This window comes from Carassius auratus, unplaced genomic scaffold (assembly GCF_003368295.1).
Source record: "Carassius auratus strain Wakin unplaced genomic scaffold, ASM336829v1 scaf_tig00027330, whole genome shotgun sequence".
Classification (NCBI taxonomy): domain Eukaryota; kingdom Metazoa; phylum Chordata; class Actinopteri; order Cypriniformes; family Cyprinidae; genus Carassius; species Carassius auratus.
In genome coordinates, this window is record NW_020525585.1 from 55,956 (window position 1) to 83,676 (window position 27,721).

The window sequence follows — 27,721 nt, forward strand, 5'->3', positions numbered from 1 at the left end:
CCCATTGAAGTTAAAAAGTCAATAAAAATGATGCTATACGTGTCTATGTCTGGTGTCTGTTTTTGATAAGTTAAGAGATGTTTTTGGAACACATAATCCTTGGATGTTCCGGCCCTTTAATCAGAATACACACTTGATGTGTCCCAATGATTTAATTCCCCTAGTCACTTGTTGCTCTCTCATGGTGCTCAGGAGCTTTGTTATGTTATACTATTATTGGTCCAAATGGTGTCTCTTATTGTTTATCCATAACCAATGCCTGTACCATTGGCCATGAATCTTCTACACCCCAGCTCAACTGTACCTACCTTGAGGTTCCAGCCTCGGATCTCTGCTGAATAACACATTACTACCCTTACTTAAACTGTTCTGTTCAATTAAGGCAAGGAGAAACATTTGAACTAGCCTTTATTATTATAAAATAAATGGCTCAAGACTATTTAAATACAATATGAAGAAACATTTCATTATTAGTGATTATCGGTTATAATAGTAGTAATTGTTTGGTAAGAAACACTGGAATTTATCGTGACTGAGCAAAAAAAAAAAAAAAAAAATACCAGGATGTAATTAAACCAACAGGAAACCAACGCCTTACACATTTAAAATATCTGATATAAAACAAGTCAACTTGACATACAAAGAAAAAGTAATTTTTCAAGTATAGATAAAAGACATTACTGCATTAACAGTCTATTACAAAATCGTGTAAAAAGTTATTTAGATACCTTATTTTTAGACTAATCATCTCAGAACAAAGAAACATTTCCTCCCCTAAAACAGTAAAAGAAAACTACTGTATTTACATGTTATTAACAGTATTTGAGCCATTGGTGCCGTCAGTAACTGCTGTATTGTTGGCTTCAGACATATTGTACACATCTGCAAATAGTTATAGACGTATGTTACTCATGTTTTTACATTCATTAATTTAGCAAATTTACCAATTTTATTGAAAATGTGTTAATAAACACTACAATTTAGATTGTATCCCATCTACTTACTCCTTCTTCCCTTCCTTGGAATGTCAGTGGCAAATGTGGATGATGTTCCTGCATTGGTGGTCTGTAAGGAGATATCAGCCAAAATAAATCAATGAGTCAATATAAAAATATTTAGCAATGGTTAGAAGCTGAACACATATATAAGTGTGCACTTTTTTAGAATGGCATTTACATTGGTACTGTTGGAAGTAAATTTCTGTAGCAACTGTTTTCCTGGTAGTGACTCACGAACCTGTAATCAAAGATATCTTCTTAATATCAAGAAATGCATAAATCTCTCAAATGTCTGCTTATAGCACATATATGAGATACTTGATTCTGATTTGTAACTCACGTAATACAGCGTTAAACAAATTTCCTAATTTTGAAAGACTACAACATTAAGTAACTTTACTTAAGCTTTTTGTAAAGCAACAGAAGGAAACTCATACCTTGCTGTCTAAAAGCGTTCCGAACACCAAGATAAAGAATCCCTATTAAAGGAAGTTTTACAAGGTATGATTCAAAGTGATTCAAGTTTAATTAGAAACATGGACATTTATAATAAATCAATGTGCAGCATGAAAGAAATGCAAAAAAAAAAAACAAAAAAAAAAAAACACATTTAACCTTACTATGAATTTGATATTAGTGAGAAAGAAAGTGAGACTGTACCTGCAGTGAGTTGAGGAGTGCAAACACCACATGAATGCCTAAATCTTGTGACACCATGGTTCCAATGCCAAATCCCCATGTTAGACCAAAAATAGGAGTCAAAATGGCCACACACCTGGCAATGACCACCAGGGCATGTTTCTCAGCAGGTTGAGTTTCGGCACCAACTCCTCTGCTCAACATCTTGTACAGAACCACAATCAAAACCACAAGGTTTATGGCTACAATAGTGAGAGCTGGAATCACAAATGCCAGCAGGGCCTTTGATTCGTTCCAGTTCAGCCAGCATGCATTTTGTTTGGAAATATAATTTTGAGGTCCAGCTGTTGATGCTACAGTAATAACCGCTATGAGCAAAGGTGCACCATAACCGGACATGAAGGCAATGACCATCATTTTGGCCCTTGACATTTGAGACAAGACCATAACTGTACGATAAAAGAGCAACAGCGCTGACATTAACATCCAGAAGAAAAGAGCCAAGTAAAAAAAGTGCATGAAGAAAACCACTGGACTGCAGCGACCCACTGAGGTTGGCTGTTCTTGTTCTGCGATCGCAGCTCCAATGATAAAACAGATGTTTGCGATCAGCAGGGACACGGCAATGTTGACTATGGAGACGTGCCGCATGTAGGACGTGTCATTTCTTCTTACTGACTTCCATACAATAGCCTCAATAATCAGACAAATAATCAAGCTGGCCATCGAAATAGCTACGCCAATGTAAGTTATATAGGCTAAGGCTGTGCGATAATTGGGATCAATGTTAAATGGTGACATTAGGATTGAAAAGGAGGTTGTGTGGTTACATTCACATGTAATGTTACCAGTGCTGTTCCGCTTTACTTTACATCCAGTGGAATCCCATGTGTTGAGATTGAAGTTCCAAAAGACACACTGAGGATTTCCCAAAGACTGATCAGTAATGTCAAATGTCAAAGAAATATTGTTGAGAGTCTCATTAACCTTAACAACAACCACATCTCCATTGATGCGCACATCTGATTTCCTGCTGTCATTAGTACCTTGAGAAGGTAGGACTTTGTCAAGAGTTGTGAAGATTATGATGGTAATGGTAGTCTCATGAGGAACCAGTGGTAATACAATCTCTGTTGTTGAGTTTGGCAGTGCTGAGGTTAAAGTGAATGAGTTGTTAAATGTAGTTCTATTCAGCTGAATGGATGTTTTATTAAACGCAAATTCATCTGTGAGACGGTCACTTATATTCTCAATAGCACTCAGAAGTTTAATGCTGGTGTCTCCTGTGTTGTTGCCTTTGTTCAGTTTGCTCCATGTATTACTGACATTAACTGATACAATAACGTCCACTGTGTTTAGGAAACTCTGGAAATTAAATATAAAATGATGCTTTATATTATAAAATTTAGCCCATCAAATGTAGAAATCATTAATATATAAAGATATTTGGATAATCTAATTGAGACACAAGATATAAGATATTATATCCTAATAATATGATATAAATATGATCTGCCACATATATAAATCCTGATAGTAATATAAGATATTATAATATTGATTAGAATGGCTATTGCACAACACAATTATGTACACTGAATCAACACTGGTTCTTATCTTAATTAGACATTATGTTCATTATCTAAATTCACTTCAATACAAGCAACATAAAATGTCTACACATTAAATATCACATAAAAGCTTAAATGTGACTATACATACCCCCATAACTGTACTATTGAAGGAAGTAGCTTGTGGGAAGTTGGCTATTTTAAAAAGAATGTCGACAATTGCTTTGACGGTAGCAGCAGACTGTATTATATCAATGCCATTCTGTTCTGTGACAGAACTGAGGTTAGCCATAAACCCTGGGATCTCCTCCACACGCAAAGACTAAATTGAAAAGTACAAATATATAAATGATAGAAACCTTTAAAATGGCCAGATAATTGTAGATAAATACATGGTCAATAGATTACCTCAAGTTGGTTTTTCAGGTTGTCGATATAATCATATATACAGTTGTCCATTACTGATTTCCATACCCGTGATTCACATTTGTAAGTTATGGTGCCTTTGAAGCCTTTTCCACAGACTCCTGTCTTCTCATTATTTGCTTTTCCAGCACCAAGCTCTTCATTTTGACAGTCAAATTCTGGAGAAGTATTTGATTGCAAGTCAGGTGGATATTCAACAATTTCACCACATTTTTTCTCAGAACAGAACATCACATTACACTTTATAAATTGTGGGACTTGATAGTACCCCTGCAAGCTACTTGCACAGTATGCAGGAGGATCAGAAATAATTAGGGTCAAATGACAAAACAATATGACAAGTGCAGTCAACACCAGATAATCAGGTGTGATACGGTCCAAAGAAAAGTCTGCTAGACGGTAAGGATCATGAAATCGTACAGTAAAAAGTAAACAGTAAAAAACTTTTTTATTGCTGAAAACAATGAGAAACTGCTCACGTTCTGGGCTTGTCTTTACTGTGACGCTGCTATAGCTATAACTGTAATTCTGTAGTTGTGGCAGATCCTTGAGACGACAAGTAAAGGTAAAGGTTTGATCTGTACAATTTCCACTCCGAGTAGTATAGTTTAATGTGATACTGTCAGATCCTGATTGTGTAAAAAGAGAAATGCATTTAGTCAGAAACGTATAATAATGTGGAAATTTTAACTGAAAGTACTCATTAACTTGTCTAAAACTGCACCAGTGATTTATATGTACAACCTGAAATCTTTACTGTTCCATCCAGAACCCACTCAAGATTGAAGCCAACATCAACAGAACATTTCAGTTGAAAACTGCTGCCATCACATGGAAAAACACGGTAATTATCACCCACGATAATACTGGGGCGTTGGTTAATAATGATATTTTGCCACTGAATGTATGGTATTGTATTCCTTTGTGTGATGCATGAATATTGACCTGCATGTTGGGGGAAAACAATAAACAAATTTATTATTATTAATATAGTGGAAGTTCATGATATTAGCACTTTAATTTTGACTGGTTAATTGATTTCATAATTCAAAATTAATATTGATATGGCAGCAACATCTATGCCACATATTGTCTCCTAGTAAAGAATATTTAGCATAATCCTATCCTAGGGCAGTGCTAATATACCTAAATTAAACTGTCGCACAGTTTTATATCAGTAAGGGGTCATCGGATGGCCATTTTTCACCAGTAGTTATGACTCTTAGGGTTTTCACGAAATGTCTGTGACATAATTTGGTTAAAATTCCTCAATGGTCGTGGAAAACAACATCCCTTTTACCCTGTCAAAAACAGCTCTGTTCACACGACCCATTTCCGTGCATGTCACTTTAAATGATAATAAGCTACCGTTCACTCCACCCCTCGCCCCTTTTTTGTTTATTTGGTGGTGCATTACCATGAAAAACGTCATACCACTCAAAAATCTAAACGGTTTGATGATTATGTTTAGTTTTTGGGGGGTTGAACAGACTTTTATCATTGTGGGGTGGTTGTATCCACACACTGCTGAGACACACTTGCAAGCGAATACCATGTAAAAGTGAATTTGCCATCCAATGTACCCTTTAAAACCAGACTCCAAACAGCAATCTGGCACTTTGTCACAGGCAAAAAATAAATCCATGTCACTCACCACTGTCACCCTCACTAGCGTTTATCACAGTGAGAGTTCTGTTGTTGTTTGAGAGTAGGTATCTTGTGTTGTCTAGAGCAGGATCTTTGTTATCCACTGTCCATTTTATTGGTCCTTTTGCAAAGTCTGGCTGTATGCAGTTCAGGTCTACCTTTTGCAGAGGATATGACTGATCTGTTGTGAAAACTGTTTGATCTGTAATTAGAAACCATACAACTCATATCACCCAACAACAAACAAAACCGAAACAATAAAAAAAAAATATATGATATAATGGGACTAGACAACACGTCTCAGGACCTACTCATTGTTGAAATCAAACTCTATATTGTCACATGGAATTGATGTTGATAGTGTTGAAATTATGCAGCTAAGTGATGATATCTCAGATCATTATTTAGTTTTGTGAAAACTTCATATAGCTAAAACTGTAAGATCTACTTATTGTTACAAGTGTGGTAGAACTATCACTTCTATCACAAAAGACTGCTTTGAAAGTATCTGTCACGGCGCAGTAGAGACAGCGCCGAGGAAAGAACAAGGTCAGGGTCCAGATGCAGGGAAGAATTTACTTTAATCAGAATGAAACAAAAAGGCCAACAAGGCCAGGCAAAACAAAACGGGCTCAAACACGATCACTGGCAAACCACAAACATGCATATCTCGAGGCACACTATAGAAATCACGATCAACATTTACAAGTACAATTAATCCAGGCAGGCAGAGTGGTGGGAGTGAGGAGAATATATGTTCGTGAACAAATGGGGAACAGCTGTGTGTGTCTAAGTGAGTGAGTGGATGCAACAGGTGTACCGAGTGAACCAGGTGTATAGTGTAACGGTGAATGAGTCCGGGAGATGGGGAAGTGGCGCCCTCTGGTGGTGAGAGGGAGGAACACCGGGTCCGGACTAATGACATACAGGTCCTTCTAAAAAATTAGCATATTGTGATAAAGTTCATTATTTTCCATAATGTAATGATAAAAATTAAATTGATTCATTGCACACCAACTGAAATATTTCAGGTCTTTTATTGTTTTAATACTGATGATTTTGGCATACAGCTATATCCAGCAATTCGTATCTCAAAAAATTAGCATATTTCATCCGACCAATAAAAGAAAAGTGTTTTTAATATATATATATATATATATATATATATATATATAAAAAGTCAACCTTCAAATAATTATGTTCAGTTATGCACTCAATACTTGGTCGGGAATCCTTTTGCAGAAATGACTGCTTCAATGCGGCGTGGCATGGAGGCAATCAGCCTGTGGCACTGTTGTGGTGTTATGGAGGCCCAGGATGCTTCGATAGCGGCCTTAAGCTCATCCAGAGTGTTGGGTCTTGCGTCTCTCAACTTTCTCTTCACAATATCCCACAGATTCTCTATGGGGTTCAGGTCAGGAGAGTTAGCAGGCCAATTGAGCACAGTAATACCATGGTCAGTAAACCATTTACCAGTGGTTTTGGCACTGTGAGCAGGTGCCAGGTCGTGCTGAAAAATGAAATCTTCATCTCCATAAAGCTTTTCAGCAGAAGGAAGCATGAAGTGCTCCAAAATCTCCTGATAACTAGCTGCATTGACCCTGCCCTTGATAAAACACAGTGGACCAACACCAGCAGCTGACATGGCACCCCAGACCATCACTGACTGTGGGTACTTGACACTGGACTTAAGGCATTTTGGCATTTCCTTCTCCCCCGTCTTCCTCCAGACTCTGGCACCTTGATTTCCGAATGACATGCAAAATTTGCTTTCATCCGAAAAAAGTACTTTGGACCACTGAGCAACAGTCCAGTGCTGCTTCTCTGTAGCCCATTTCCTGCACACGCCTGTGCACGGTGGCTCTGGATGTTTCTACTCCAGACTCAGTCCACTGCTTCCGCAGGTCCCCCAAGGTCTGGAATCGGTCCTTCTCCACAATCTTCCTCAGCGTCCGGTCACCTCTTCTCGTTATGCAGCATTTTTTGCCACACTTTTTCCTTCCCACAGACTTCCCACTGAGGTACCTTGATACAGCACTCTGGGAACAGCCTATTCGTTAAGAAATTTCTTTCTGTGTCTTACCCTCTCGCTTGAGGGTGTCAATGATGGCCTTCTGGACAGCAGTCAGGTCGGTAGTCTTACCCATGATTGCGGTTTTGAGTAATGAACCAGGCTGGGAGTTTTTAAAAGCCTCATGAATCTTTTGCAGGTGTTTAGAGTTAATTAGTTGATTCAGATGATTAGGTTAATAGCTCGTTTAGAGAACCTTTTCATGATATGCAAATTTTTTGAGATAGGAATTTGGGGTTTCCATGAGCTGTAAGCCAAAATCATCAGTATTAAAACCATAAAAGACCTGAAATATTTCAGTTGGTGTGCAATGAATCTAAAATATATGAAAGTTTAATTTTTATCATTACATTATGGAAAATAATGAACTTTATCACAATATGCTAATTTTTTGAGAAGGACCTATAATCTACCTGATGTATCTGAATTCCTTGGCATATCCAAAACCTCAGGACAACTTGATGATGTAATAGAAACTATGGACTCTCTTTTTTCTAGCATTTTAAATACAGTTGCTCCTTTAGGCTTAAGGAAGGTTAAGGAAAACAGCCTGGCACCATGGTATAATGAGCAGACTCTGCTCTGTCAATTCTTCGTCATCGGTTAGGAACCTAGGTGTGCTATTTGATAGTAATCTTTCCTTAGAAAGCCATGTTTCTAGCATTTGTATTTTTCCATCTCAAAAATGTATCTAAATTACGGCCTATGCTCTCAGTGTCAAATGCAGAAATGTTAATCCATGCATTTATGACCTCAAGGTTAGATTATTGTAATGCTTTATTGGGTGGTTGTTCTGCATGCTTGGTAAACAAATTCCAGTTAGTCCAAAATGCAGCAGCAAGAGTTCTTACTAGAACCAGGAAGTATGACCATATTAGCCCGGTCCTGTCAACACTGCACTGGCTCCCTATCAAACATCGCATCGTTATTAAAATCTTGCTTATTACTTATAAAGCCCTGAATGGTTTAGCACCTCAGTATTTGAATGAGCTCTTGTTACATTATAATCCTCCACGTCCGCTGCATTCTCAAAACTCAGGCAGATCCTTTTCCTATTTGGCGGCTAAAATCTGGAATAACCTACATAACATTATTCGGGAGGCAAACATACTCTTGCAGTTTAAATCTAGATTAAAGACCCATCTCTTTAACCTGGTTTACACATAACACACTAATATGCTTCTAATATCCAAATCCGTTAAAGTATTTTTAAGATGCATTAATTAGGTAAACCGGAACCGGGAACACTTCCCATAACACCCTATGTACTTTCTACATCATTAGAAGAATGGCATCTACGCTAATATCAGTTTGTTTATCTCTTATTCCGAGGTCCCTGCAGCCACCAGATCCAGATCAGAGTGTCACTGCAGTCACCCGGATCCAGTACGTATCCAGATCAGACGGTGGATCGGCACCTAGAAAGGACCTCTACTGCCCTGAAAGACAGCGGAGACCAGGACAACTAGAGCCCCAGATACAGATCCCCTGTAAAGACCTTGTCTCAGAGGACCACCAGGACAAGACCACAGGAAACAGATGATTCTTCTGCACAATCTGACTTTGCTGCAGCCTGGAATTGAACTACTGGTTTCGTCTGGTCAGAGGAGAACTGGTCCCCCGACTGAGCCTGGTTTCTCCCAAGGTTTTTTCTCCATTCTGTCAATGATGGAGTTTTGGTTCCTTGCCGCTGTCGCCTCTCGCTTGCTTAATTGCGATCAATTTAATTACAGCGATATCATTGACTTGATTGCAAATGATTGCACAGATACTATTTAAACTAAACTGAGATGATGTCATTTTCCATTATTGACACACTGTTTTCCTAATTATTGTTGTTCAGTTGCTTTGACGCAATCTTTTTGTTTAAAGCGCTATATAAATTAAGGTGACTTGACTTGTAAAGAAATATGAAGTATTAGATTATGCACTTACCACTTTGAGCAAAAGCATCCTCAGCTAAAATGATTCCTTGTGCCCTTAGAGAGTCAGAAACCTGTGTGTTTGCTGCTCCAAAATCAAGGCTATAGGATGTTGCATTTATTGTGTAGTCTGCTATAACACTACCAGGCCTATGGAGATGAAAAAGCAGTAAATAATGAGAACTCTGTGTAAAAAAAGAAAAAAGTAAAAATTTAAATGGTATATCATACCTGAAGCGAGAGACTTTTGTAGAACCAATATTGTAGCCACTTAAATTATTAGAATAACTTGCCATTAATCTGTAACAAGCAAAAAGTACCCAATGTATGCTTAACATTTTTACAGTAATAAAAATTAAATTAAGTTGTTATAATATGACATCACTATGTTAAGAGTGTATGTCGATCAAGTCTCTTCTAAGGCTTTACAAAGGCTTTGCAAAGAGGTTATTATTAAAGTATACTATATTTGAACAGCTTCTGACTGTTAAATGGATGTTACAGAAAAATAAAAACCTTTATTTATGAAAAAGAAATCGTTAAAAACAAAAACAAGTATGTTTTCCAAGTTATGTTCAAGCAATATTCAAAGTTTTATTTATAGTATTCACAAATCAACTATATTTATCAACTAAATAAAAAATAAACTTTTTTCACTAACTTTGAAAGACAAAATACTCACTGTTGACCCAATTCGTCCATGTAAATCAATGTAACTGTTGCTATTAGGATCAGCAAGACTTAAGTCAAAAGTCTGTGCTATTTTCATTTGCATTCCAATAACTGTAAAACAAGTCTACATTTATGCACATTGTATCAAACAGGTTTGAACAACAATCCTCAGTCCTTAAAATTATACTAATGCAAATTCAAATATATGGATAAGATCCAGTTATGAGGATGCATTAGATGAACACTGGTGCCCCTCAAGTTATCTCATCATAATACAATGAATAAAAAAATAATATTATATTTTGACATGCATTGTGTATCATTTTTGTACCCCTACTAACACAAAATATCTTAATTCAGTCAAATATTTTTGTGAAACATTAAGATTTAGATTCACGGTATCTGTCCGTCCTGTTCCCTTTCAGTCGGTCACTCTCGACGCCACGTCGAGGACGACGAATATGGGATATCGCTTCGATAGACCAATCTACTTCGAGTGTAAACTAAACGAGCCAATGCACATTGGCATGCAATTATTGCATCCAGCTGCCGCTGATCACTGCGTGAGTATAAGAGGGCAGCAGGTGCAATGCATACCAGCTTTTCGCTTCGGAGCCGAGCGTTAGTATCGCTCTGCTCAACTGTGTCTGCTGTGAACTACGAGTTCAGCACGCTCTCGGAAGCTTCGTGTGTTGGCGAGACGGCGCTTCAGCGGCGGTCGTTCCTGTGTCGAGTGGATTTGCACACTTCAGGTTGCACTACCCCTGTCGTGTTGCAAGCGGCCAATTCCCCTGTGCGCCTCAGCACTAAAAGAGCATTTCCTAAAGAGCAAATTTCTCTAAAAGAGCTTCACGGGTGCGTCTTTGTAAAGACGACGGATCGTCCTTATAAGGATGCCGTTTCACCCGTGCGTTTCTGGGTGCGGTCGTTACCTGGCATCGGGTGATGGTCACGATCGCTGCCTCACGTGTCTGTCGAGCACGCTGAGGTGGCTTTCGTGGATGAGTCATGTTCTCACTGCGGGAATATGACCATCTCGGAGCTGCAAACCAGGCTCCGCTACCTTCAGGGGGCGGAGTCCCGTTGCCGCGGCCGCGATCTGGGGCTCGTTCTGGCGGCCGACAGACGAGAACCACTTCCGGCAGAAGCGCGAGTGGTTTGAGGGTCACAGTGGTGGCAAACCCCGCAGGGAACCAACCCTCTGGGGACCACCACTCCTCTAGCACCTCCGATCCAGTGGAGCAACGCACGGAACGCGCTGGGCCCTCTTCAAGGAGCGTAGCCAAGCACCGGACCTCACTCATCCTCCTCCTTCGCCAGATGGCAGCTGCGGGCAGTTCGAGAGCGTCAACAAAGGCCCTACTCACGCACCCTCTGCCAACCCGTGGAACCAGGTGAGCCCTGCACCCCACACTCGCACCACTCTCCGGCCTGCTCACAAGCTGCCCGAGTTGGGTCCCTGTGTTCCACCTCGCTGCCCCACTGTGGGTACGGCTGTGGTTCCGCTGGTCCCGCTTGTACGGTTCTTAGGCGCCTGGTCAGCGCTACCCAGCCTGTCTCGCTGGCTTCTGCGAACCATCAGCCTCGGCTATGCGATTCAGATCGCCCGGCTTCCCCCCAAGCTCTGCGGAGTCCGCTTCACTACAGTGGAAGCGTCCAATGCCCCTGTCTTGCGGAAAGAGATCGCAGTCCTACTGGCGAAGGCCGCGATAGAGCCGGTCCCTCCAGCCGATATGAGGATGGGGCTTTACAGCCCGTACCTCATTGTACCCAAGAAAAGCGGTGGGTTACGACCGATCTTGGATCTGCAAGTTTTGAATCGGGCCCTCCATCGGCTACAGTTCAAAATGTTGACACAGAAACGCATTTTCAGGTGCGTCCGTCCCCAAGATTGGTTTGCAGCGATCGACCTGAAGGACGTGTACTTTCATGTGTCCATACTTCCGCGCCACAGACCTTTTCTGCGGTTTGCGTTCGAAGGACTAGCATATCAGTACAAGGTCCTGCCCTTCCGGCTGTCCCAGTCTCCCTGTGTCTGCACGAAAGTCACGGAGGCAGCTCTCGTTCCTCTCAGAGAGCAGAGTGTTCGCATTCTCAATTGGCTGATACTAGCACAGTCTCGAGATCAGTTGTGCGAGCACAGGGATGTGGTGCTCCGGCACCTGAGCCTGTTGGGCCTTCAGGTCAGCTGGGAAAAGAGCAAACTCTCACCATTGCAGAGGATCTCTTTTCTCGGTATGGAGTTGGATTCGGTCGAACAGACAGCACGCCTCACAGAGGAACGTGCGCGGTCGGTGCTAGCCTGCTTGAATACGTTCAAGAGCAGGACAGCGGTCCCACTGAAACTCTCTCAGAGGCTCCTGGGGCATATGGTGGCCACAGCGGCACTTACACCGCTCGGCCTATTACATATGAGACCGCTCCAGCACTGGCTTTTATGGCCGAGTCCCGAGGTGGGCGTGGAAGCGCGGCACTCACCGGGTCCAAGTTACACCGGCCTGTCGCCAAACCCTCACTCCGTGGTCAGATCTTGCGTTCCTATGGGCAGGGGTGCCCCTAGAGCAGATCTCCAGGCATGCTGTGGTTTACATGCATGCCTCCACCACCGCCTGGGGGGCCACATACAACGGGCATGCAGTCTCAGGGGTTTGGACGGGCCTGCAGCTGCAGTGGCACATCAATTGCCTAGAGTTGTTAGCAACGCACCTTGCCTTGAACCGTCTCAAAGGTCTCTTACGAGGCAAGCCTGTGCTGGTCCGATTGGACAACACTGCGACTGTTGCGTACATCAACCGCCAAGGTGGTCTGCGCTCTCGTCGCATCTCGCAACTCGCCCGCCACCTCCTCCTTTGGAGTCAGAAGGTTCTGAGGTCACTTCGTGCCGTTCACATTCCAGGCCTGCTCAGTCGTACAGCCGACGAGCTGTCTTGAGCAATGCTCCCGGGAGAATGGCGACTCCATCCCCTGACGGTCCAGCTGATTTGGAGGCGGTTCAGAGCCGCTCAGGTAGACCTGTTTGCTGCTCCAGAGACCTCTCACTGCCAGGTTTTCTACTCCCTGACCGAGAGAACTCTCGGCACGGACGCACTGGCACACAGCTGGCTGCGGGGCCTACGCAAGTATGCGTTTCCCCCAGTGAGCCTTCTCGCACAGACATTGTGCAAAGTCCGGGAGGACGAGGAGCAAGTCTTGCTAGTAGTGCCATATTGGCCTACTCGGACCTAGTTCCCCAAACTAGTGCTCCTCTCGACAGCCCCTCCTTGGCCAGTTCCTCTGAGGAGGGATTTACTGACTCAGAGATGGGGCACCATTTGGCACCCACGTCCAGACCTTTGGAAACTCCATGTTTGGTCCCTGGACGGGACGCGGAGGTTCTGGGTGACTTACCCCAAGAGGTAGCTAACACCATCACTTCGGCAAGAGCACCGTCTACGAGACACGCCTATGCCTTGAAGTGGAACCTGTTCGTTGAGTGGTGTTCTTCTCGCCGAGAAGACCCCCGAAGATGCCCGATTGCGGTCGTGCTATCCTTTCTGCAGCAAGGGTTGGAGCGAAGGCTGTCTCCCTCCACCCTCAAAGTCCAGGTTGCTGCTATTGCTGCGTACCATGACCCTGTGAATGGGAAGTCTTTGGGTAAGCATGACCTCATCATCAGGTTCCTTAGAGGGGCCAGGAGGTTAAATCCATCCCGGCCCCCCTGTATACCCTCTTGGGACCTGTCTCTAGTGCTTAAATCACTACAGCAGGGCCCATTCGAGCCTTTGCATTCAGTTGAGCTAAAGTTTCTTTCATTGAAAACTGTGCTCCTGCTTGCACTGGCCTCCATCAAGAGGGTAGGGGACCTGCATGCATTTTTGGTCGACGATTCGTGCCTAGAGTTCGGGCCGGCTGACTCCCAGGTAATCCTGAGGCCCCGGCCTGGCTACGTGCCAAAGGTTCCCACTACACCCTTCAAAGACCAAGTGGTGAACCTGCAAGCGCTGCCCCTGGAGGAGGCAGACCCAGCCCTGCCTTTGCTTTGTCCTGTTCGAGCATTAAGGTGCTACGTGGACCCGACGCAAAGCTTCTGTTACGGAGGCCGGCAGAAGGGGAATGCCGTCTCTAAGCAGAGGATGGCCCACTGGATTGTGGATGCCATAACCCTGGCTTATCAGGCTCAGGATGTGCCCTGCCCGTTCAGGTTGCGAGCTCACTCAACTAGAAGTGTTGCATCCTCCTGGGCGCTGGCTCGTGGCGCCTCGATGACAGATATTTGTAGAGCTGCGGGCTGGGCGACCCCTAACACGTTCGCTAGGTTCTATAGCCTTCGTGTAGAGCGGTATCCTCCTGTGTTCTCACCTCAAATGGGTAGTGGCACTGAGAGGCCCCGGTTAGTGTCGGCTTGCTAAAACTGCTCCAGAGTGTCCGAACTGTAGACCCTGTTGAGATCCTCCATCACCCTAGGCAGCTGGACGCGGCGGAACGTCCGGCGCCAGGCCTTCATGATGAATCCGTGAGAACCATGGAAGGCTGGGCTCCATATTGAGACCTAAGCGGTACTCGTATTTGTATAGTCCACGGTATAGCCTTAGAGCCCGTGTTTCCCCGGCAGACTTCTGCCTTCCCAAGAGGGTTTTAATCACCTCAAATTTCTCCGTATACTCCTAAACGGATGCTATATGTGTATTTGCCTCCGAGACCTCCTTCGGGAAGGATGGGGCTTCCGCAGCGTCCCGGCTCCAAGCGGACCGGGTACGTTTTCCCAGTGTTATCCAATCTCACCCAGTGAGGTAGTGCTTTGACAATGGTGAGTGGAGCTACTTGTTCTGAGCCCCGGCCTACACCTAATAGGGGCGCAGGCGGCTCGCACAGGGCACTGGAAGGGGCAGCACCCATGGCGCTTTGATAGGGATCCCATATTCGTCGGTCCTCGACGTGGCGTCGAGAGTGACCGACTGAAAGGGAACGTCTCGGTTACGTATGGTAACCCTCGTTCCCTGAAGGAGGGAACGGAGACGCCACGTCCCGTCGCCATGGTTGCTGTACCGCCGCTGAGCTGCCGGGTTCCCGGCTCGGCTCCTCAGCGAAAAACTGGTATGCATTGCACCTGCTGCCCTCTTATACTCACGCAGTGATCAGCGGCAGCTGGATGCAATAATTGCATGCCAATGTGCATTGGCTCGTTTAGTTTACACTCGAAGTAGATTGGTCTATCGAAGCGATATCCCATATTTGTCGGTCCTCGACGTGGCGTCTCCGTTCCCTCCTTCAGGGAACGAGGGTTACCATACGTAACCGAGACGTTCTTGACACTGTTGAAATAAAAAATATCAGTACAATAAAAATATGAATATGAAATAAAAATATTAAATCAAACAGTTAATAGCTAAGGGATTATAGAACTATAAATTTGTTTTATCAAACAAGCAAAACAATACATTATTTTAAGTATTTTATGTCTTGAATCTATTAACTAAAAACTGATATGATTTATGACAAAATGGGAAATGTATTGTCACTGACAAAATATTGTTATGGTTTAGTTGCACACAGACTTATATTGACACTGCACATCATTTTTTTGTGTGTACATTTCTGGTATAGTTCCTGTTTTTGTTGCTACGGTTTCTATAACGTACCATTCAGTTCACCTCTGTCTTGTTAAGTTAGATTGTTTGCCTGTGTGTTGAGGGGATAGGAGTGGGGTCTACTCGGTTAGAAGGACTTTATTGTTGGTGATTTTACTTGATCCAGGATTGCTCTTTGAAGCTCATTCCAAAATTGCTGTCATAGCAACAGGTCCTTAAGCTCAGATCTGCTTGGGAGCAGGCTTATATAATGTCAAGCTTATATAATGGTTAGATGGTATCATTTTAAGTAAAGGTGATACTGAAAATCTGTCTACTGACACGTTCTTACAAGTGTATCTTATTAAACCAGGAAAATTTATTTTAAAAGATACAAAGATACATCAAAGTAGTCCATGTGACATCAGAGGGTCTGTTAGAATTTGTTGGAAGAATCGAAAATACATTTTGGCCCAAAAATAAAATAATTACGACTTTATTCAGCATTGTCTTCTCTTCCGGGTCTGTTGTGAGAGTTCACAACTCTGCTGATGTATGACGCTGCTGATGTGTTTTCTGTCGCGCCCAGTAACAAAGAAAACACGTCAGCAGCGTCGTACGTCAACAGTCACAGTCTCGCTCACAACAGACCTAGAAGAGAAGACAATGCTGAATGAAGTCGTAATTTTTGTTGTTTTTGGACCAAAATGTATTTTCAATGTCGAATTCTGATGTCACATGGACTACTTTGAAGATGCTTTTATTACCTTTCTGAACATGGACAGTGTACTGTACACACACTTTCAATGGAGGGAAAGAAAGCTCTCAAACTAAATCTAAAATATCTTAAACTTTGTTCCGAAGAACATGACATTATTCAACAATTCGTCTCCTCCATGTCACCCCATACACACAAACAGTGTATGTTGTTCTGTGTTAGCTGCACCTCATAAATTGTTGAATAAACAAACACTAGAAATTATAATTTGATCATTTTAATAAAAAAAAAAAGATAATTTCTAGCGAAAAAAATTATTGGGAATAAAAAATCATCTCAGATGTATTAAGCAATGTACAATAAACAGACCCATGAGTTGCTTGGGTTTTCTTCTTGTGTTATATACATGAAACAAACACTGAAATATTTAATAAAAGGACAGCTGCATTTAGATCCTAACCTCAGCTATCTCTTTGTGGCAAAAACTAAAGTGTGCAATGAATGGATATGTTTTAGGAAAAGTTCTCAATACTAATCTTCAGCATCTTCACACAAAGTTGTTGTGCTGTATCTCAGATTTTGTTTTACTGGGCATACCTGTAGCTGTTGTATTTTTTCTTGTTGGAGGTGTTGTTGGTGGTGATACTGTTGGTGCTGGAATTGAAGAAAACAGACATGACTTATCTTATTAAACCAGGAAAATTTATTTTAAAAGATACAAAGATACATCAAAGTAGTCCATGTGACATCAGAGGGTCTGTTAGAATTTGTTGGAAGAATCGAAAATACATTTTGGCCCAAAAATAAAATAATTACGACTTTATTCAGCATTGTCTTCTCTTCCGGGTCTGTTGTGAGAGTTCACAACTCTGCTGATGTATGACGCTGCTGATGTGTTTTCTGTCGCGCCCAGTAACAAAGAAAACACGTCAGCAGCGTCGTACGTCAACAGTCACAGTCTCGCTCACAACAGACCTAGAAGAGAAGACAATGCTGAATGAAGTCGTAATTTTTGTTGTTTTTGGACCAAAATGTATTTTCAATGTCGAATTCTGATGTCACATGGACTACTTTGAAGATGCTTTTATTACCTTTCTGAACATGGACAGTGTACTGTACACACACTTTCAATGGAGGGAAAGAAAGCTCTCAAACTAAATCTAAAATATCTTAAACTTTGTTCCGAAGAACATGACATTATTCAACAATTCGTCTCCTCCATGTCACCCCATACACACAAACAGTGTATGTTGTTCTGTGTTAGCTGCACCTCATAAATTGTTGAATAAACAAACACTAGAAATTATAATTTGATCATTTTAATAAAAAAAAAAGATAATTTCTAGCGAAAAAAAATTATTGGGAATAAAAAAATCATCTCAGATGTATTAAGCAATGTACAATAAACAGACCCATGAGTTGCTTGGGTTTTCTTCTTGTGTTATATACATGAAACAAACACTGAAATATTTAATAAAAGGACAGCTGCATTTAGATCCTAACCTCAGCTATCTCTTTGTGGCAAAAACTAAAGTGTGCAATGAATGGATATGTTTTAGGAAAAGTTCTCAATACTAATCTTCAGCATCTTCACACAAAGTTGTTGTGCTGTATCTCAGATTTTGTTTTACTGGGCATACCTGTAGCTGTTGTATTTTCTCTTGTTGGAGGTGTTGTTGGTGCTGATACTGTTGGAGCTGGAATTGAAGAAAACAGACATGACTTATCTTATTAAACCAGGAAAATTTATTTTAAAAGATACAAAGATACATCAAAGTAGTCCATGTGACATCAGAGGGTCCGTTAGAATTTGTTGGAAGAATCGAAAATACATTTTGGCCCAAAAATAAAATAATTACGACTTTATTCAGCATTGTCTTCTCTTCCGGGTCTGTTGTGAGAGTTCACAACTCCGCTGATGTATGACGCTGCTGATGTGTTTTCTGTCGCGCTCAGTAACAAAGAAAACACGTCAGCAGCGTCGTACGTCAACAGTCACAGTCTCGCTCACAACAGACCTAGAAGAGAAGACAATGCTGAATGAAGTCGTAATTTTTGTTGTTTTTGGACCAAAATGTATTTTCAATGTCGAATTCTGATGTCACATGGACTACTTTGAAGATGCTTTTATTACCTTTCTGAACATGGACAGTGTACTGTACACACACTTTCAATGGAGGGAAAGAAAGCTCTCAAACTAAATCTAAAATATCTTAAACTTTGTTCCGAAGAACATGACATTATTCAACAATTCGTCTCCTCCATGTCACCCCATACACACAAACAGTGTATGTTGTTCTGTGTTAGCTGCACCTCATAAATTGTTGAATAAACAAACACTAGAAATTATAATTTGATCATTTTAATAAAAGAAAACGATAATTTCTAGCGAAAAAAAATTATTGGGAATAAAAAAATCATCTCAGATGTATTAAGCAATGTACAATAAACAGACCCATGAGTTGCTTGGGTTTTCTTCTTGTGTTATATACATGAAACAAACACTGAAATATTTAATAAAAGGACAGCTGCATTTAGATCCTAACCTCAGCTCTCTCTTTGTGGCAAAAACTAAAGTGTGCAATGAATGGATATGTTTTTAGGAAAAGTTCTCAATACTAATCTTCAGCATCTTCACACAAAGTTGTTGTGCTGGATCTCAGATTTTGTTTTACTGGGCATACCTGTAGCTGTTGTATTTTTTCTTGTTGGAGGTGTTGTTGGTGCTGATACTGTTGGTGCTGGAATTGAAGAAAACAGACATGACTTTGAAATTAACTTTAAATTTGATATGAAAATTGACTAGCGCTATATCCTTCCTAATAAGAGCATGCATAGTTTCTATTGTAATTAAAACAGTTAGATTTCGGACCACACACCCAAAAGTTTTAAATTTAAAGAGAAGAAAAAAAAAAAATCTTTCTGAAGCTACTTTTTGTAATATCTATTTCATCTATACTTATGCTTTGTGTGTGAATTTACAATAACAGGCATGTGAGCAAAACTTATACAAAACCTTATACAAATATCTGAATATAGAATATACCTGTGCATGGCTCGATGCTTATGGTGAGATTTGAGTTTGTTGAAGTGAATCCATCCAGACATGAGCATCTGTAATTTACCAACTGATTTGTGCAGCTGGCATTTGGACTACATAGATTGATCTGACAATCTGGAAAGTAAATAACCCATTTCAGAATAATATTTCAACATTAAAAAACATATGCTCCCGGTTTCACAGACAAGGCTTAAGCCTAATCCCAGACTAAAATCTAAGTCTGAGCTGTATCAATTGAAAGAAACTTGCTCTGAGTGATCTGTAAGTCGTGGCCTAGTGTTCACGGTTTGTGTGTGTGCATTTTGGATGGGTTAAATTCAGAGCACGAATTCTGAGTATGGGTCACCATACTTGGCTGTATGTAACATCACTTTCACTTAAAATATAGGTGCTTCTCAATAAATTAGAATGTTGAGGAAAAGTTCATTTATTTCAATAATTCAACTCAAATTGTGAAACTCAGTGTGCATTGAATTTATTTAATACATAAGTTTCACAATTTGAGGAGAATAACTGAAATAAATTAACTTTTCCTCGATATTCTAATTATTCAGAAGCACATGTATATCAGTGCCTTTACTTTATCTCAAAATGCACACCAGTGATGTTTTTTCTAAGGCATAAAAATTACTTAAATGTCCTAATTGAACTATGGCCTAATCCTGGTTTAGTCTAAACCCTGTCTGTGAAACCAGGCAATAACGTTCTAGTTACAAAAAAAATCTAATTGAAAAAGAAAAAAAAATTGATATCTGAAAACATGATAATACAAATGAATGAATCACACCTATGCACAGGTTACTGTTATTTATAGTCTCATTTATATTTGTAGCGTTATTTCCTTCCCAACAAGAGCACGAATAGTTTCCAAAGTAACTGTTACAGATCCTCGGCTCACACACAGACAATGAGATGAGACATCCATTAACATCTGAAATAAAACAAATAATAAAAACATGGCTGCTGATAAGATTTAAATGTCCAGTCTTATACCATCTATACAGCATACTTTATATCATGTACGACAAATATAAACTGACAGTTCAGATATTCAAAAAACTTAAAAGGTACAATAGGAGATCTTGGAAAATGCTAACATTAGCCTGATAGCACTGAAAGTGAACATCCCACCCTCCCTGCAATCGCCGTCAAAAACCACGGCCGCTGAATCCATTTATACTCACAGACCAGAAAACCAGAGACAACATTACTATACGATAAGCTACATCTGCAGTTCCCAATTCCAGTCCATGTTCTGAAGTGAAGTGAACCCCTGCTCAGGGAGTAGGGAGCAATGGACAAGGTGAAGGGATCATATCAATGGGAGCACAGTTCATTCTAGGGATGTAAAAATCGTTTAATTCCATGATCAATAGTCATTTAAATTAACGATCAATTAATCATTAACCATAATGCTGCAAAATGCATCTATTGCAGGCAGCAGTCACTGGCATGACAGGATCTGCAAAAGCCACACACACAAAACGCTTTCTCACTTGAATTAATGGGGTTTTAGTCTGAATAAAATGCTAGTAGCAGGATTGGATTATGATCATTTGATAAAATGAAGAGAGCGCCCCATACGTTTGAGGTCATTACTTCCCAGCCGGCACATGACCGACCTTCAACGTTGAAATATGGTTGAAATAAGGTCAGTTGTGGTTTCAACGTTGATACAACATTGATTCAACGTTTTAAAGCTGAATGGTTGAAAAACTTCCAACACATGACCAACTTTCATCGTTGAAATATGGCTGAAATAAGGTCAGTTGTGGTTTCAACGTTGAAACAACGTTGATTCAATGTTTAAAGATGAACGGTTGAAAAACTTCCAGCACATGACCAACTTTCAACATTGAAATATGGTTGAAATAAGGTCAGTTGTTTTAATGAAACAACGTTAAAAATGTTTAATGCTAAATGGTTGAAAAAGGTTAACAAGCTTTTAAATTATTTATATTAAATTATTTAAGATTATTATTATTTTAATAGCATTTTTAAATATTTTAGTCATGATACCTATTCTAAAATCTAAAGGTATATGTTAAATATTATCATCCTTAACAACAATAAAACTATAGAGGGTTTTCACGACGCGTCATCAATCCAGAGTCGGCCATCTTGGAGGCACAGAACGTAAACAATGCCATTGAAAGGACTCACAAATTTGGCTGATTAATGCTGCTGGAAATTTTTGATCTGTACTAATCGGTCGCATAGGTTAAAAATATTTCGAGTTCTGTCAAAAGTTAAAGAGAAGAGAGCAAAAAAGTGATTAAAGAAGGCGTTTGTGGTTGATAGAGGTACAGATACAGCACATGTGTAAATGAAGCGTCGACTATGGCTTAAATGTTGATGTAGTTAACTATGGCTACATTCACACTGTTAGTCCAAATACGATTATCTTTGTATCCGATTGGAATCTGTTCTAAAATAATGATGTCCAGACTGTATATCGCAATGGTTCAGATCTGATTTGTGTGTCCATGCAGCTCTTTGGCAATACGGGAATGACGTTATATTGATGGAGGTGTTTACATTTGCGATAGATATGTTGTTTTATTAAAATTTTACAACTTGGAAATGTGTAGCCGACGGAATGGTCTGAAACTTGGTGACTTTGTGAAAAAATTATTGGTGAAAACCCTATATATACATTTCGCTGCTTTATCACACTGAAACAACTCCCATCGGTAGTTTTATTTTATTACTTCGATCATGACTGGTTAATCTGGCTGTTATTAAAAAATATGACCGTTATTGTCATCTTTCTGTGAGTGAGCTGCTGGTCATTATAACTTACTTATGCAGCCCAACATTAAATCGGTTAACCGACCATTGACAGCCTTAATCAATTGCATCTCTTATCGACAATTAACCGATCATCGATTAATCGTTTACATCCATAGTTCATTCACATAGCTCGAGTTGGTAGTGTTAACTAAGCTATGTAAAATATGTGCGCGAGCACTGGAATTGGGAACCAATGGGCTACATCATGTGTCATTCACCAGCGAGAAAACTTTAAAAGTACTACAATACCAGGAAGGAAGTTGATGTTTGTCACAAATTAATATCTCGTGGCCATGACATATTATCACGTTCCCACGAGTTATTATGTCGTGGCCACGACAAAACTAAGTAAACCGAACAAGTCACCTTACGGCACCGTACCTATTGCATCTTTAATCTTGATAATGATCTAATTTTAAACATAATGTGATTTTAATAATCATGAATGCAAGAGTAGGCCTTTACTCTTTAAATAAACAATTTCAACTCCAAACAAATGGGCTATTATGTAAAAGAACTGAACTTTATTTTTGTACAGATAACATTAAACTATTACTAGGACATTGTATTTAGAGGACAAAATTGTGATTCAGACCTGCAATTTGTGTTACATGATGCACTGACCCATCTGTGGAGCTAAACTGGATTAACATAAAAAGAAAAATGTTTTCATTTCAAACTTATCCATTTTTCTTATATCTTTTTACACTATACACTATAAGTATTTAAATTCCAAAAGTATTTATTTACATAAAAACATTTATGACATGACCCAACAGTGTGTTGTCTATGTATTAAAAGTACAGATATAAACAAATTGTAGATTAGATATCATTTTAAAAACACAAGGTATGTTCATCATCCAATTATTTTATGATTTTCTGTATGATAAAATATATAAATCATTCTTTCCCTACCTGTAAATCCAAGCTTATTCCTGATAAATCGATACTTTTCACAACATACACATGGGTCAGCAGGATAGCCATGATGATTCCTAATCGGTATTTTAATGTTTTCCCTGAAACTGAGAAATTATACATTTTCCTAAATTGTAAAACTGTTAGACAAACTGAACTTCGATTTTCTGACATTACATTCACTGAGCCACTGTGCCTCAACAAGTTATAACAATTACATTTTCGAAAATCATTAGCTAGTGATTCAGTAAACAGGTAAAGCAATCAGAGCAAAACACTGGATTATTTCGATGGTAACAAACTGCCAACAAAAATGCAATAAAATATGATATCAGATGTATTATTATATCGATATGCTGGATTTCTAACAAAAGTAGTTTTTGTACCTTCACTGGCCATCTTTCACATTCAAGGTAAATTACTTCAAATTCACTTCAGTTTCTTTCTCCAGAATGTGGATTTTCTTTTGTCTATCTCTGTAAAACATTTATCATATAATAAGTGTATATATACATATAGGAGGTGGTGGTGATACTGAGCAACAGGCAAAGACAGAAGGTAAGTTGAACCAATACACTTAATTTGAGTTCAGTGATTTTTTTTTTCTTTAGTGCTTTTTTTTCCCTTCTCAATCACATAAACAAAGTACAATATAAAAAGCAAAAAATGAAAACAAATAACTATACCCTGGGTGCACCCCCTAAATAAGCTTTCATATACCAGTAATCACAATCACTGTATTTAATGGAACACAAATTGGAGAAAACAATCAGCAGAAGTTTTACATTTAACCCACTTAATGCAGTATTTAAAGTTCAAATGGAATATCAATTTTAAAAAATTGGAAAATTTTCAATTTTAAAAAATTTAATCTACAATTTTCATAGTCATGAAAATAAAGAAAACTCTTTGAATGAGAAGGTGTGTCCAAAATTTTGGTCTGTACTATATATATATCTTACTGATTTCTAACTTTTATGCGGTAGTGTGTACAGACATACACATATAGTGACATTTTAAAGAGAAACAGATTTAGCATTCTTACCTTGCTTCTGGAAAAATAATAAAATAAAAACTCTATGACGCCCTGAACTATCAAGTAATCTGTCTAAAGAACAGTGTTTGTTTCCTTCTAAATTATCCACCTACAGAATACTTGCCCGACTGAAATAATACACTTGCAAGTATTCTCTCTGTGTTTGGAAGAGGATGACTATCAATGTAACGAGACAGACAAGTGACAAGTAAAGAAAACTGTTGATTTAAGTTATTCAGTTCCTGACGGATTGCATTCCTGTGTGTACGGTTTTGTGTTTTGTTTTTCTTTGTCTTCTTCTTTGTTGGGGGTATTGAGGTTACAAATGAAGGTTCAAGAATTTGATAATACAAGCAGGTATGAATTTAAGCTCAACTCTTTCCTAGTTTGGACATGAATAGGCTAGCTATACAGTATTGTTCAAAATAATAGCAGTACAATGTGACTAACCAGAATAATCAAGGTTTTTAGTATATTTTTTATTGCTACGTGGCAGACAAGTTACCAGTAGGTTCAGTAGATTGTCAGAAAACAAACAAGACCCAGCATTCATGATATGCACGCTCTTAAGGCTGTGCAATTGGGCAATTAGTTGAAAGGGGTGTGTTCAAAAAAATAGCAGTGTCTACCTTTGACTGTACAAACTCAAAACTATTTTGTACAAACATTTTTTTTTTCTGGGATTTAGCAATCCTGTGAATCACTAAACTAATATTTAGTTGTATGACCACAGTTTTTTAAAACTGCTTGACATCTGTGTGGCATGGAGTCAACCAACTTGTGGCACCTCTCAGCTGTTATTCCACTCCATGATTCTTTAACAACATTCCACAATTCATTCACATTTCTTGGTTTTGCTTCAGAAACAGCATTTTTGATATCACCCCACAAGTTCTCAATTGGATTAAGGTCTGGAGATTGGGCTGGCCACTCCATAACATTATTTTTGTTGGTTTGGAACCAAGACTTTGCCCGTTTACTAGTGTGTTTTGGGTCATTGTCTTGTTGAAACAACCATTTCAAGGGCATGTCCTCTTCAGCATAGGGCAACATGACCTCTTCAAGTATTTTAACATATGCAAACTGATCCATGATCCCTGGTATGCGATAAATAGGCCCAACACCATAGTAGGAGAAACATGCCCATATCATGATGCTTGCACCTCCATGCTTCACTGTCTTCACTGTGTACTGTGGCTTGAATTCAGAGTTTGGGGGTCGTCTCACAAACTGCCTGTGGCCCTTGGACCCAAAAAGAACAATTTTACTCTCATCAGTCCACAAAATTTTCCTCCATTTCTCTTTAGGCCAGTTGATGTGTTCTTTGGCAAATTGTAACCTCTTCTGCACATGCCTTTTTTTTAACAGAGGGACTTTGCGGGGGATTCTTGAAAATAGATTAGCTTCACACAGACGTCTTCTAACTGTCACAGTACTTACAGGTAACTCCAGACTGTCTTTGATCATCCTGGAGGTGATCATTGGCTGAGCCTTTGCCATTCTGGTTATTCTTCTATCCATTTTGATGGTTGTCTTCCGTTTTCTTCCACGTCTCTCTGGTTTTGCTCTCCATTTAAGGCATTGGAGATCATTTTAGCTGAACAGCCTATCATTTTTTGCACCTCTTTATAGGTTTTCCCCTCTCTAATCAACTTTTTAATCAAAGTACGCTGTTCTTCTGAACAATGTCTTGAACGACCCATTTTCCTCAGCTTTCAAATGCATGTTCAACAAGTGTTGGCTTCATCCTTAAATAGGGGCCACCTGATTCACACCTTTTTCTTCACAAAATTGATGACCTCAGTGATTGAATGCCACACTGCTATTTTTTTGAACACACCCCTTTCAACTAATTCAACTAATTGCCCAATTGCACAGCCTTAAGAGCGTGCATATCATGAATGCTGGGTCTCATTTGTTTTCTGAGAATCTACTGAACCTACTGGTAACTTGTTTGCCACGTAACAATAAAAAATATACGAAAAAACTTGATTATTCTGGTTAGTCACATTGTACTGCTATTATTTTGAACAATACTGTATGTAAGGAATAATGTATATCCAGCCAGGGTGCAGTTGTGAGTGTAACATGGCATTCAGATCTGTATGCAGTACTTTATTAACAGAATGGTCAAATAGGTAATGATCAGAGGACAGCGTCAGGTATGTAAGGGGATATCCAAAATCAGAACCAGTAACAAGCAGAGGTTGGGGCAGGCAGCAGAGAATCACAGTCGGTATAAACAATCCAAGATCAAACACGGAAGGAACAAACACAGGGAAAACGCTCCGAAATGCCAGACAGAACTAAACAAGACTTCACAATCATTGAGAGTCCAAACACAGTACAGGTGCTGGCCATGTAATTACAATATCATCAAGTTGATTTATTTCACTAATTCCATTCAAAAAGTGAAACTTGGATATTATATTCATTCATTACACACAGACTGATTTACTTCAAATGTTTATTTCTTTACATTTTGATGTTTATAACTGACAAGTGAGGAAAATCCCAAATTCAGTATCTCAGAAAATTAGAATATCGTTAAAAGGTTCAATATTGGAGACTAACTAAAAACACCTGCAAAGTCCTTTAAATGATCTCTGTCTAGTTCTGTAGGCTACACAATCATGGGGTAGACTGCTGAATTGACAGTTGTCCAAAAGACGGCCATTGACACCTTGCACAAGGAGGGCAAGACACAAAAGGTCATTGCATAAGATGATGGCTGTTCACAGAGCTCTGTGTCCAAGCACATTAATAGAGAGGCGAAGGGAAGGAAAAGATGTGGTAGAAAAAAAGTGTCCAAGCAACAGGGATAATTGCACTCTGGAGAGGAGTGGACTGCAGCTGGAGTCAGTGCTTCAAGAACCACTATATGTTTTCAAGACCTGGGTTTCAGCTGTCGCATTCCCTGTATCAAGCCACTCTTGAACAACAGACAGCTTCAGAAGCGAAGAGAGGAGAGGCACACAATCCACGTTGCTTGAGGTCCAGTGTAAAGTTTTCACAGTCAGTGATGGTTTGGGGTGCCATGTCATCTGCTGGTGTTGGTCCACTGTGTTTTCTGAGGTCCAAGGACAACACAGCCATATACCAGGAAGTTTTAGAGCACTTCATGCTTCCTGCTGCTGACCAACTTTATGAAGATGCAAATTTCATTTTCCAACAGGACTTGGCCGCTGCACACAGTGCAATGACCTACTTTTGATTGATTAAATTAAAATTCAACAAATTCTGTGACATTTCGCGTTAAACTGTAAATTCAGTTTTTATGACTGAATTCCTTGATTCCATCCATGTTTTCTTCATCGCGGAAATCAAAGGGCCCTACAGTGGTGAGTGAGGAAAGCATGGGTGTTATGTTCCGACACTTTTTAGTGCCAGTCAAAAGCCTGGCTGCTACATTTTGAACCATCTGCAGACAATTTACAGTTGAATCAGGCAATCCCAGGTATAAAGAGTTGCAATAATCCAATTTTGAGGAAATAAAAGCATGAATAAGTTTCAAGATCTTTCTTATAGAGCATCATCTTGATTTTGGCAATAGATCTTAGCTGAAAGAAACTACTTTTAACAATAGCATTAATCTGCTCATCGAAACTCAAATTAGAATGAAAAATGACACCAAGATATTTGATCTTGAACATGAACATTTGAGGATAAAGAACCAAAATGATTTACTATGTCAGAGGTCC

At 39.8% G+C, this 27,721-nt stretch overlaps 1 protein-coding gene and 1 long non-coding RNA gene across 2 annotated transcripts; both read right to left on the bottom strand.

Moving 5' to 3' along the window:
• Positions 1 to 794: 794 nt before the first annotated feature.
• Positions 795 to 3,743, bottom strand: LOC113079211 (adhesion G protein-coupled receptor F5-like). Its single transcript, XM_026251430.1, has 6 exons — positions 3,617 to 3,743; positions 3,360 to 3,530; positions 1,659 to 3,002; positions 1,436 to 1,477; positions 1,177 to 1,236; positions 795 to 1,065 (listed from the first exon to the last, which is right to left on the bottom strand). Exons 1-6 carry the CDS (start codon positions 3,665 to 3,667, stop codon positions 997 to 999), a joined length of 1,737 nt encoding a protein of 578 aa, XP_026107215.1. The 5' UTR covers positions 3,668 to 3,743; the 3' UTR covers positions 795 to 996.
• A 383-nt stretch (positions 3,744 to 4,126) lies between these two features.
• Positions 4,127 to 9,322, bottom strand: LOC113079212 (uncharacterized). Its single transcript, XR_003281667.1, has 4 exons — positions 9,288 to 9,322; positions 5,289 to 5,483; positions 4,379 to 4,579; positions 4,127 to 4,263 (listed from the first exon to the last, which is right to left on the bottom strand). It is a non-coding gene; the product is annotated as an uncharacterized LOC113079212 (long non-coding RNA).
• Positions 9,323 to 27,721: the final 18,399 nt, after the last annotated feature.